The 12,213-nt window shown below is 45.8% G+C and overlaps 1 protein-coding gene across 1 annotated transcript in view; it reads left to right on the top strand.

Annotated features, from left to right (window-relative positions):
• CRYL1 (crystallin lambda 1) overlaps positions 1-11,688 on the top strand; it is a 146,844-nt gene extending 135,156 nt beyond the window's left edge. Inside the window, exons 6-8 of the mRNA XM_027590108.1 lie at positions 4,152-4,257; positions 10,677-10,783; positions 11,145-11,688. Of these exons, the coding sequence (XP_027445909.1) occupies positions 4,152-4,257; positions 10,677-10,783; positions 11,145-11,258 (327 nt within the window). The 3' untranslated portion in view covers positions 11,259-11,688. The remainder of the gene's footprint in view (positions 1-4,151; positions 4,258-10,676; positions 10,784-11,144) is intronic.
• The last annotated feature ends 525 nt before the right edge of the window (positions 11,689-12,213 follow it).

The raw sequence follows: 12,213 nt of genomic DNA on the forward strand, positions 1-12,213 counted from the left end.
AAGGAAGAATAATTCTGTGTCGCTAGTAATCAGTAGGGGAAATAGTCCCAGGAGATTCGTTCATCAATATACATCCCCAAATTTGATAGACCCCCCCCCCCGCCTTCTTCCGTGTCCCAAACACCAGATCAATCTTTTCCCTATTGTTGGCCATTCGATGTGTCTTCTCTCCTTCTCTCCCACAAATAAAGGGCTAGATCCAAGATACCTGAAGGGGAGGACCATGCTCTGAACTTCTATCCACTGTGAGGGTCATGTTGGCTGGGCCAGAGTGCCCAGATATTCAGTGAAACAAAGCCTAGATGTTGCTGTAAAGATATTTGATAAATGTGATTAGTTTAACATCTATAATCAGTTGACTTTAAGTACAGGAGATTATTCTCAATCCCCTAGGCAGGCTTCATCCAATCAGTTGAAAGGCCTTCAGAGCAGGATGGAGGTTCCCACCATCGGTTCCTGCTCCAGATTTCAGACTTGTCAATGCCCTCCATCACATAGGCCCATCTCTTGAAGTAAATCTCTTTATGTGTATATAACCTACTAGCTATCTCTCTCAGGTAGGACCCTGCCTGATGCATCCCCAAACCTTTAATTATACTTAAAGTTTCTATCACAGGAGTTTGAGTACTTAATTAACGGTCTTGCATTTTGTCCTTACTCACAGAGGGCAGTCCTGCCCCCCCCCCCAGAATGGGCGTTCCTTCCCAGCGGGCAAGGTACAGGGTGTGTGTGCCAGCCTGAGTGTGTCCTGGTTGCTTGTGGGAAGTCTTCGGGTTTAGCGAAGGGAAGTAGGGGAAAGAAGCTTTCAATAAAGGGGATTCCTTACCACTCTGGCCGGCCTGTCCTTGCTGAGTGATTTTTCAGGACATGATGCAAACCAGGTTTTAAACTAATGGTGATCTAGTGTTCATTGCTCTGTATGAGTTTTTGGAATCTTTTTAACCACTTGGGGCTTTTCTTTGTACGTGTGACTTGAGAATTTTACCACAAAATGGAGGAAGTACTGATAGCTTTACTGACAAATGTTAATTGAATCACAGACACACTGGAGTGGGTGGGGTTTCAGTCTTCAAACAAGCATGCAGTGTAGGATCTGTTTCCAAGGAATCGATGATCAGATCAGTGTGTTCAATTCAAGTGCCTGTTTCTGCCTTTTAGGCCACTATGATTATCAGTTGTGATTATTATTGATAATATTAGCATCAGGGCCACAGATGTCACTGAAGATCTGGGTGGAGTGGAGCTTAACAGCAGAATGAAGCAGCTGAACTGCAGAATATACTAAACGCGAACCTTTGCTTCAGTAGGGGTAAGCTCAAAACCCGGATTGGTGAGCTGATGCTTCATTACTACTTAAGACCATTTCTTTTCTCTGCATGTACTTCTGGGTAAAAACTCAAGCTTAGAGAATCTACTTCAGAAAATCCAAATGGGGCAGAAAGAAGGAGTTAGGAAGAAAAGATTAAAACTTTTCTCTCTTCTCACTTCTTCAGCGAATGAATAGTAACTGATAAAACATGGATGGTCATTTTGGAGAAATTTGGGAATTGGAGGAAAGTGTGGCTCCTCCCCCAAGTAGGTGGACAGTCCTTCTAAGGCTTTATTTAGTTGGGGTCACTCTTAGCTCACATACTTAGAGATCAAAAATTACTGTTCTTGGGTGCCTCACTTTTGGGGTATTTTGAAGTCCTGCGAAGTCAGCTCTAAACATACTAAACACAATTGTAGAAGAAGAGAGTCGAGGCAAAAAGCATCACACGTGTAGGATGCCTTCCATATTTGCATCCTTTACAGTTTGAGCAACGTATGGAAACTTCAGGCTGTTTGGGGTGTTGACCTGGAAACTGAAGGAGGGCCAGGGTGAGGGCTGGTCTGCAGAGCCCCTGCCGGCTGCCTTTCCCGGCATTCCAGAGCTCACAGGGTTCAGGAATGCCACAGCAAATGCCTTTAGGCAGCCTGGGAAGAGGACCAGAAGCCACCCTTCCGGCCCTAAGAGCTTGGTGAGGAGGGAGAGGAAGTCAGGAATGCCTTCAACAATTGGTTTCTTGGGGCACCTGGGTGGCTCAGTCGTTAAGTGTTTCCCTTGGGCTCAGGTCATGATCCCAGGGTCCTGGGATCGAGCCCCGCATCGGGCTCCCTGCTCCATGGGGAGCCTGCTTCTCCCTCTTCCATTCCTCCTGCTTGTGTTCCCAGTCTCTCTGTCAAATAAATAAATACAAATCTTGAGTGAAAGAAGCAAGTCACTTGAGTGAAAGAATGCACGGGGTGAGTCCATTTTGAAGAAGACGAAAATAGGCAAAAAGTGAACTGTGGTTTAGGAATATAAACATAGATGGCAAGTCTTAAATGTAGAAACATGGTTCTTCACAAAAGTCTGGATATTTGCCTCTGGGAAGGAGGGAGAAGGATACGGTAGGGAAGACAGGCTCAGTGGTGTTGGGCGGGGGATGGGGCACACTTTGTAATTATTCTCTAAACCACTTATGTGCAGTTTGTGCACATCTTTGTTTATCTCTCACACGCACACAGACGGAAGGTAAGTTCTCTCAGTTTCTCAGTCATGTCTAAATGGTACATGCCATGGGTGGCTCTGTCTTCTCGGTTCTTTGGCCCCATCCGCTTTCTGGTCCCCCACCCCAACATCACCATGGTGGTCCACACACCCCCTCGACCTGAGACACTGGTGTTTTCTCCCTCAGTAGCTGATGCAGGTGCTCGAGGTAGAGGGTACAAATTCCCTTGCTCTCTCAACCTCGCGGGTGACTTGGAAGTCTGGAAAGCAGAGATGCCAAAGAGGCCCCGGAGGGGGAGGGACAGCAGGGTGCTGAGCAGGGAGGGCTTAGCACCAACCTCCCCTGGCTGACTGGTGGGCAAACCGGCTCTCCCCACAGGCCGTGGGGCCTGGGAAAGCCCTCTGATGAAAGCTTTCCTCAGCCATATGGACACCCTCTCAAATAGGACGACAGCCCTTTCAAGGAAAGGGAGAGGATTTGCTCTGTAACCCAGAGCAAATGAGGCGGGGCGGGGAGGGGGGTCATCTGTCTGAGCCTGTTCATGGGAGCTGGGTGGATGTGCCCCTGAGGGTAGGGGCAGACCTGAAATTTCCACGGCAGAGCATTTCATCCTCTGCCCCGGGGCTCCAGTAACGAGGTCACCGCGGCTGCCGACCGAAGAGGTGTCACCTGAGTAGCGTCACTTGGTGGCCTCTTTCAGAAGGCAGACTTGGCCTGTCAGGCAGAAGCATCTCTCTCCTCACCGTGCTCTGTGAAAGAAATTGCTCAGGAAATAACTGGAGACTTAACAGTAAATTCTAGCAGTGTGACCAGTGCAGACTTAGGGGAAAATCTGATGGCTTCCCCACGTCTGCCTTCCTGACAGCTGAAATGCCCAAGGTGAAAATGGCCTCAGGCCGGGAGGGACTGGCAGTGGAGCACCGGATCACGCAGATTTGTGCTAATGCGTCCCTGCGCGTTCCCAAGCGGTGCGAGGTTGAGGCTCTCTGAAGAACAGGCCGAGTAACACAGAGGGGCCAATTTGACATCTAACCTGAACACATAACAACTTGCCTCTTGCCTTGCCATTCACATTTACAGAACATTCCAGGGCCCCACCTTGCCGACAACACACAGTTCTAAGCTGCATTTCATCAAAGAATGTCATTTTTACACACTGATTAAGAGCTGGACAAGGCCGGGCTTGCAGGCGGGCAAAGCCTGAAGAACGCCTCCTTAGTTCTTTTGATGACTCTAGTCTTAGCGTCCAGATCTCGGGCAAATATGTAGAACGTCCTTCTTGCCCTTTTCCACCAGTACCTGCTCTTACTTCTCCCCTTCCCTTCATCCTCTCCCCCTTCTCCAAAGCTGTGAGTGACACACAGCTGTACAGGAGGTGGAGGTGGGCACAGCAAGGTGGCAGCTTGATTACAGCCATGGAAAAAGTGAGTTGGTGTTTGACCATTTCACAAAATACCCTCTTTTCAGAATCTGTCTATATGTTACAGTTTTGTCATGCAAAGTCTGATGAAAATCCCATTAGATCACCTTGGAGAGTATTTTGGGATCGTACTCTAAAGAAGTTAGGTTAAAAGTGAAGGCAAGAAAATTGTCTTTCCAGAGGACTCATCTGTGCACTGCCCCATTTTCTCCATTCAGGAAGGAATAGTTTCTCCGAGTGACCTTGACCTTGTCATGTCAGATGGCCTGGGCATGCGGTATGCGTTCATCGGACCCCTAGAAACTATGCATCTCAATGCAGAAGGTATGCTTTGCTTCCATAGGGGTGAAGATGGCAATTCTGTGCTATTTCGTGGTCTTACGGGTTTTGTCAACAGTACAGTTTGGCCTTTTTTTTTTAAACAACTGAATAGAAACAGTATCATATGAAGGAGACAGTGCCAGCCCTGGGAACTCACAGATAGGGCCGTGTCCTGAGATGTCAGTGCACACAGAATCCAGGAACCTCAGGGCTCTGTGCGGCAGACAGCACTCAGGCAGGAATGAAAAGACAGATGAGGGTGTTGTCATGGAGACTGTGCCACATGGCATCCAGCCTGATGGAAGACAAAGTTGTGTTTTCCTGAGAAAGATGATGCCATTATTTACAGAGGTAAGACAAACAGATAAGGGAAGTGACCACCTTTGCTGTACATATCTTCTGCCTAAATAGGAGCAGTTTCCCCGTGTGACTGGCCTAGTTTAGGGCATGGGCAGCAGTGCAGGGCAGGCAGGTCATTTACCCCAGAAGCCTACTTCACAGGGCCTGGGGAGGTAGGTCGAGGCCCACGATCATGTGACTCTAACAGAAAGACAAGTTGAGAAGGCTGAGAAAACCTGCGAGAATGAAAGTGTCAGCCGCATTTTAAGTGATTCAAAAACAAGACACCATTTGAAAAACAAGCCCTAAAACCTACACCAAACTGAAACAAAATAAATTTTAAAAGGTATGAATGAAAATCTAGGAAACTGTCACCTAAATGTCATGACTACTTGCTATCTCTTAGTGTTGAAATTATAAGTAACTTTTATTACCTTTTTGCTTTTTTGTGTTGTCATAGTTTTCTACAATTATTGCCATATTATTTTAATAATTGTTATTAACGTGTAAAACTTATGTGGAAAGAGAAAAGGAATATTGTATTCAGCTCCATGGTCCACATTTAACCAAAATGTTGAGAAACGAGCATATCCAGGAGAAGGTGACCAGAGAAAAGCATGTGTGAGCACGCGCGTGTGCATCTATCTGTCCGTGTCTTATGTGGGGGTGGAACCAGATTGAAGGAGTGGACATGGCAGGCAGACAGACTTGGGCTCAGTACATGGCAGGAAGTTTCTAGTAACTGAAGCTGACGTTGAGGGAGAGGGCCATGCTATGAGTGGGTGAATGGGGCAGCGGGGGGCTGGTTGCCCACCCGTCAGGATGTTTTGATATCAGGCAGAGACACTTGTAATGAAGTGGGAAGTTGGGATAAGTGACCTGTGGGAGTCTGTTTGACTTAGATTTTATAATTTCACCATGTTTTGGTAATAGTTCAATTTTTGCCACCATAGTTAGTGAAATATAATTTCCAATGTATAAGTCAAGGCAGTTTTACCAGTCATAGTCTTGTAGGGACACATATATGTGGATGGCTTGAATGGACTGGTCTTGTGTGTCATGCAAATGTGGTTCAGTAACTGACTTGATTCTTCCTTACAATTGAGCATGACCAAGAGGTACTGGAGGAACAGGGGACTCTGTCCTAGCACGAGCATATTACTTTTGTGGTGGGATAACAGTCGAACACAGGAAGATAATGTAAAGAAAGAGGCCCTCCTAAAAGTGAAACAAGAGTTTTGAAGTATCATTAAAATAAAGTCTTGGAGAATTTCAAATGCTTTTTCAGCCAGAACCTTAAAAGTGGCAAACATATTTAAACATTTGAATGTATATAGACACTGTTTGGTAACCACCATGTTTTTCTCTTTTTTAAATTATTTTTTCTTCAGAAAAATAAGATAGTCCAGGTATCACGAGACATCAATAGGGAGACAACTGAGAGCAGCTTTGACTCTCAAATAGAGAAGCCAATGAAACCAGAAACTCAAGAACCAAATAGTGTGGCAGACAGGAAGGAGGCCTATAAAAATTTTTCAGACAAAGCAGATATGATAAGAAAACCCTAATTGGCTTAATATGATAATGGTGGACGGATGTAGTTTTCAACTTCAGAGCATTCCAAAGACCAGAGTTAGACTGTTATAAGATCTGGCTTGGAACCAATGGAAATGTTCATTATTCCTCACAGTGTCATCCAGAATATATCAAGATTGGGGGGAGAGGGAGAGTTCTTTTTTTCTAATGTTGTTTTCATAAAGCCAGCATCTCAGGTTAAGGCTAGTTATTAAGTCTTAAAGCTACAGTTTATCTAGAAGTGGTAAAAATATTTTAGCAGTTTTTAATCTAATAAAATGGCACCTGAAAAGCTGGAGGCCAGCATGCCGACTTTGCCTTTTGGCTGCTTTTTAAAGGCAACCCCCATGAAGGACAGGCTCTCAGAATGGGGGATCTGGTCAGTAGAGCCAGTCAACCTGGGTGCTTCCCTGCCTGCCAAGCTAACTAGCTTTGTGCAGGTGGGTTCCCCCACCTGTAAAATGAAGATGGCCACAGTGCCCACCTCACAAGGGTGGTGTGAGAATGAAGCCAGGTGGAAATGCTTGGCTGGATGGCTGACACAGATGAAGTCCCTTAATCGGTGTTATATTCATACAGAGTTCGGTCTCGTTTTTTATTCACTACTCTTAGAGTTTTTTAACTCTCCCAAAAAGAAATAGAGAATGAATACACAGTAGGACATTTTTGCAATAGAATGGTGAAATCTCCAGACTTTAACCGTTTGGTTTGTTTCTTTGCTAAGCTCTTAGACCATTAGTTCAGCGAAGAGAACTGCTCCGTGTTACACCTGGCAGCATTCTGGGCGCCTCCTGGGTTTACTTCTGCCTGGGGAATGACTGTCTCGAATCGGCAGCCTCTGGAAATCATCTCCAGTCGAAGCGAATGTTTACCATCCTGCCTCATAAAATTTCCTCCTGTGTGTAGATGCTTTCTCCCTCTCTCTCTCTTTTTTTTCTAACTAATCGACATGCCTATGTGGTGGGTTTGGCTGTTATTTTCAGTGAAACGGGTGAGCTGCTAACACTGGGACTTTCAGGAGTTAAGGGGCCCCGGGGAGGTTTCTGTCTCCACCCGCCTCGCCTCCCTGACCTCAGGTGAGGTCTCACTCACTCAGGTGGGAATTAGATAATGTTGCTCTGTGCTTTGGGGCCTATTTGATCTTCCTTAAAAAGTTCCTGTGAAACTCTGTCTCTTGAAAGCAGGTGAATTCATGTAGGTGTGGTTTTATACGCTATGAGAAAACCAGACTCCTCTGGTGTGGGTAGCAGTTAGGGCTGTCCAAGAAACTGAACTCCCAGAGCCTGTCACGGTGGCCACTTCCACGGTCCAGCGGGGCTGCGTGCCTGCTCTGTAAACGCAAACCGAGGAAGGCGCTCTGCCTATCCACCCACCATGGTTGTGCTGACGGGTCAGGAAAGCACACTGTCTTGCCTTGGGGGGCTCACAACTAAAGAATTCCAAGTTAGAAAGCAGCAAGATAAGCTAAGTCTAATCTCATGAGAATCAGTTCTTCCTCATTTTTTCTTATTCCATATAAGCATCTCTTAAGAAATCAGGTTTGAAGTCTTCTAAAAAGCTAAGCTCTAGAGAGTTTTGGGAAGTATATTGTTGTACGGGGGAACAAGGGACAAGGAAGTGTAGAAGAAAAAATCTAGGGGAAGGCCAAATTTCATAGTAATATACAGGAAGGACACATTAGCAGCCAGATAAAAGGTGAAGTGTTTTTTTTCTCCTTGACACTTCCGGTGAAATTGGTATTGTGGAATGATTGCCACTCAATTCTCCGTTCATGGTGTAGAGAAGCCAAAATTATTGTTGGAGATGAAGTAAAATCCTTTTAATATTTCTCTAATGGAAGAAAAAATGTTACCAATAACAGTGACAGTGATAAATGTCCCAGAACATTGTAAATACTAAGGTACAGTGTAGATCTTGACTATAAGTCACCATGAACTTGTATTTTGGGCAAGTAGGAGAGCCCTCCTAAGGGTGTCCGGCTTCTCTACAGATGAAGTGGGAGGGTCTGCACACACCTGCTCTCTTTGTTCCTTAGCTGCACCACAAACAACGAGGCTATTTATCCAAAGAGCCTGAGTGCATGTGATAGAAAGTGTTTTTATATTAATAAAAGTGAAATTATAATTCATTTCCTGAGCAAGACGGGAGAAGTTATGAAATGTATTTTAGGATTTTTACCATATTGTATTCCATTTTGAAGGAATAAATGCTCTTTAAAACTACAAATTTTATAAAAGGCAGTAAGGAAAAAAGTTCTCGAAAGCCCTTGGGAGATAAAAATGGGCATTCAGGAGATGTAAAGTAATCCAGAAGTGACATGTGGTACAGGAATTGAATCCTGTGGTTTCTTGCCGCGCACGTAGCTGCAGGTGGAGTCGGTTCCTGCCAGGGCATCTGTGGAGCCGTGGAGCTTCCGTTTTCAGTGCAAGAGAGGAATCCACAGCTACCCTGAGTCTTCCCTTTCTTCTCATGTAATAGCTTTACAGCTTACGCGATTCTTGTGTCTCTGCTCCCCCAAAGGGAATAAACTGTATTTGTGTCTAGATTTTATTACCTTTAGTTCAAATAAATAAACAAATGGATAGACTGATGTAAATATTTAATTTCCAAAAGGAAATAAATATACAGGTTGTTTTCTGGGTTCCAGAAATGCAAAGCCATTCAGGATAACTGGCCAGGGCTGGAACAGTTAGGGAGCCTTCCCAAATTCTGAATTGTCAAGTTACGCTTACGTTAAATGAAACCAAGCTCCTTATTTATTTATTTATTGAATTTTTGAAACTCATTTTATTTATTTTTTAAATTTTTTTAAAAGACTTTATTTACTTATTTGACAGAGAGACACAGCGAGAGAGGGACCACAAGTAGGGGGAGTGAGAGGAAGAAGCAGGCTTCCCGCCAGGCAGGGAGCCCGATGTGGGGCTTGATCCCAGGACCCTAGGATCATGACCTGAGCCGAAGGCAGCTGCTTAACCTACTGAGCCACCCAGATGCCCTGAAACTCCTTATTTTAAAAAAGAGAGTATCCACCACTTCATTGTAGGTGCTAACATCAGAAGGGTTGGTATGTTTGAAATGTTTACCCTTCAAAACGGTTTCTCTTCTAAGAGGGAATTGGATTTGATTTTAGCACACTGAAAGAAAACGATTTGAGCCAAATAAAATTGACACCGAGTGAATTTAGGCTTTCACATCAGTGTAGGTCCACCAAAACTAAACCCCAAAGAAGCTGTTTTTTGGCTTTTTGCTTAAAAGAATATCCAGTGGTGGTCATTTTTATTTTAAGTTAATCGTACACAGTTTTCGCGGGGTAGGTGAGAGCCAAGCTCCGGGATCTCTGCAATTTCTACAGTTTCATTTGTTCCCTTGTTATCTTTTTAGCCTAACTGACTAACCGCTGAGTCTTTCTGGCTTTGAAAAGTGTTGGAAATGGGCCAAAGGCAGAACTGCTTGCAGCTCAGCCCCTGTCCCCAGTGGGGCCCAGGACTTGGAGACGCCTCCTCCATGTACCTGGGCCCGGCTTCTGAGCTGACTCATGTCCAAGTGCACGCCTGCACTGGCCCGGCCTCGGCTGCCTCCTGAGGCAGGGGGCGGGGGACAAGCACGAGAGGAGCTCCACTGTCTGCAGGGCAGAGCGGGTTAAGGCAGGCCTGGCCACTTGGGAGGCGGTGCAGCCTGACTGGTGTTTCCTCTGGGCACATCTCTGATTCTAACAAAATAGGAGCTTCAGCCTCACGCAGCCTGCAACTGCTTCTCCCTCCCTTCCCCCTCCAGGATAAGCCTCCTTTTCAGGTGTTTCTCCGTCAGACTGCCAGGGCCCTATCTCAGGATCCGAGACACTGCCTTCCCGGAGGCCCTGAAGCCACAGAAGCACTGCAGAGCAGGTGCATGCATCCAGGGACAGACGCCCCGGGGTGCGGGTGACGGGGCTCTTGTCCACTAGCCAAAGCTGAGGTCTACACTTGGAGCCTGCCTGTGCGAGAAATACAGCCTGTGTTAAGGAACCTGCTGCCTGGTAGACACCTAATAAAGTGGTAACTAGAACTCATGGAATAAGAGTGAAATGGGAGACAGATTTGATGGAGCTTTGACATCTTTGGTTCTTAGAAATGGCATTCAAGCCATTGACACAAGAAACCTTGTAGAGACATTGTTGAAAGAGACATTTGTGATGAAAACAGGACTTCATGTGATATTCATCCAATCAGTGCAGGAACACAGGCCCACCTGAGAGTCCATGAGGTGCACTGACAGAGGCCCTAGGGTCCCATCGTTTTTTTAGGATTTTAGGATCTGATGGAAAGCCTGAGTAGTGACATTGGTGAGGATGCTCACTCCCCAGTGCTGGCTGACCAAGGTGGCCGTCCCCCCTGCACCTCTTCTTCATCTGCAGAGGAAAGGAATGTAGTAATCTGACCTAGGGTGAGACCCTCTGAACAGATTTCTTAGTTTGGAGTCATATAGTGTTCTTGCTGATATTGTGCATTCTTGTTTTCATATGATTTCAGGTATGTTGAGCTACTGTGACAAATACAGTGAAGGCATGCGACGTGTCCTAAAGACTTTTGGACCCATTCCAGACTTTTCTGGGGCCACAGTTGAAAAAGTTAATCAGGTACGTAGACTCCTTGTAGAGAATTGTGCTGGCCGAGCCACGGGTGAGGTTTTATTTGTAGCCAGAGTCTTTGCCTTTGATTTTGGTGGTTCCTCGTTCCTAACTTTGCCTGTCCACAGTCCTGTCATGGTCATAGGTGACCAGTGAACGGGTAGCTCATCTTGATTGTCTTAGACGAGCTGTAGGCCTCTGTGGATTTGGAAAGTTAGTTACTTGAGGGTTTCCTAAGCTTTTGTCTTCGAAAGCAAATTCACAGTTTGCATAAATAGGAACAATTACTCTCCTGGTAAATGAGTTCCTCTTCATGCTCCGGTTTTTTTCTTTCATTTCCTTTTCATTTCATTTCGTTTCCTATTCCCAGGCCATGTGTGTGAAAGTTCCCGATGATCCAGGGCACTTAGCTGCCAGAAGGCAGTGGAGGGACGAGTGTCTTCTGAGACTTGCCAAGTTGAAAAGGCAGATGCAGTCCCAGTAGCTACTGTCCTTCTTCACTGGGAGTCTTTGTTGGCGGAATTACAAGCACTTAATCCAGCTGCTCTGAAACAGTGGGAAGCCAGATGGTCTTCCCAAAGATTTGGAACGAGACCTCCTCCCTCTGGCAGGCCACAGCCGTGGGGCTGTGGGGTCTTCTGATCATGCCCTGGCCTTGGGTTCCCAGGGCTGTCGACTCCCTGCCACCTGGGCAAACGAGAGCAAATCGTCTGAAGATTTTTACCTTCTATTTTCAGTGTGATTTCTGTGCGGCTGCATTTTGTAGCCAATGATTGTGGTTTCATGTTTATTTTAATCTGTAGCAAAGTAGTTTTGTAATTATTTTCCAATTGGCTTCTGAGTACCCTGTGGCCCTGCATTGATGAGGCGCCTACCTTCATTTTGTTAATGCCTATTCTGAATAAAAATTTTTGATTGCATAAAGATGTCCTTTTTCCTCTGGTCTGTCTGAGAAAGACAGTGTTTTGTTTTGTTTTTACTATTTTATTTATTTATTTGACAGAGGGAGAGGTAGCGAGAGCAGGAACACAAAGCAGGGGGAGTGGGAGAGGGAGAAGCAGGCTTCCCATGGAGCAGGGAGCCCGATGCGGGGCTCGATCCCAGGACCCTGGGATCATGACCTGAGCGAAAGCCTCAGCTTAATGACTCAGCTTAACGACCGAGCCACCCAGGTGCCCCGAGAAAGACAGTGTTTGATTCTGATGATTGACATATTTCAGAGTGACCATGATGAGTGAATAAGCAAAAACTTTCTTCTGGGTCCTTTGTCATCCATTCAGTAAAAATCCGCCACTTTGGGCTAGTGTTTCCCAAAGTGGTTTCCACAGTGAGTACCCTGGGGCTCTATGGCCAGATGTGTTTGGGAAACTCCTCCCACTGCCCCACTCTTGGGCACTCACATGTCTACAGGAAATTAAAGGCTCCGAAATTCTACAGTA

The sequence above is a fragment of the Zalophus californianus genome, chromosome 3 (assembly GCF_009762305.2).
Source record: "Zalophus californianus isolate mZalCal1 chromosome 3, mZalCal1.pri.v2, whole genome shotgun sequence".
NCBI classification, from domain to species: domain Eukaryota; kingdom Metazoa; phylum Chordata; class Mammalia; order Carnivora; family Otariidae; genus Zalophus; species Zalophus californianus.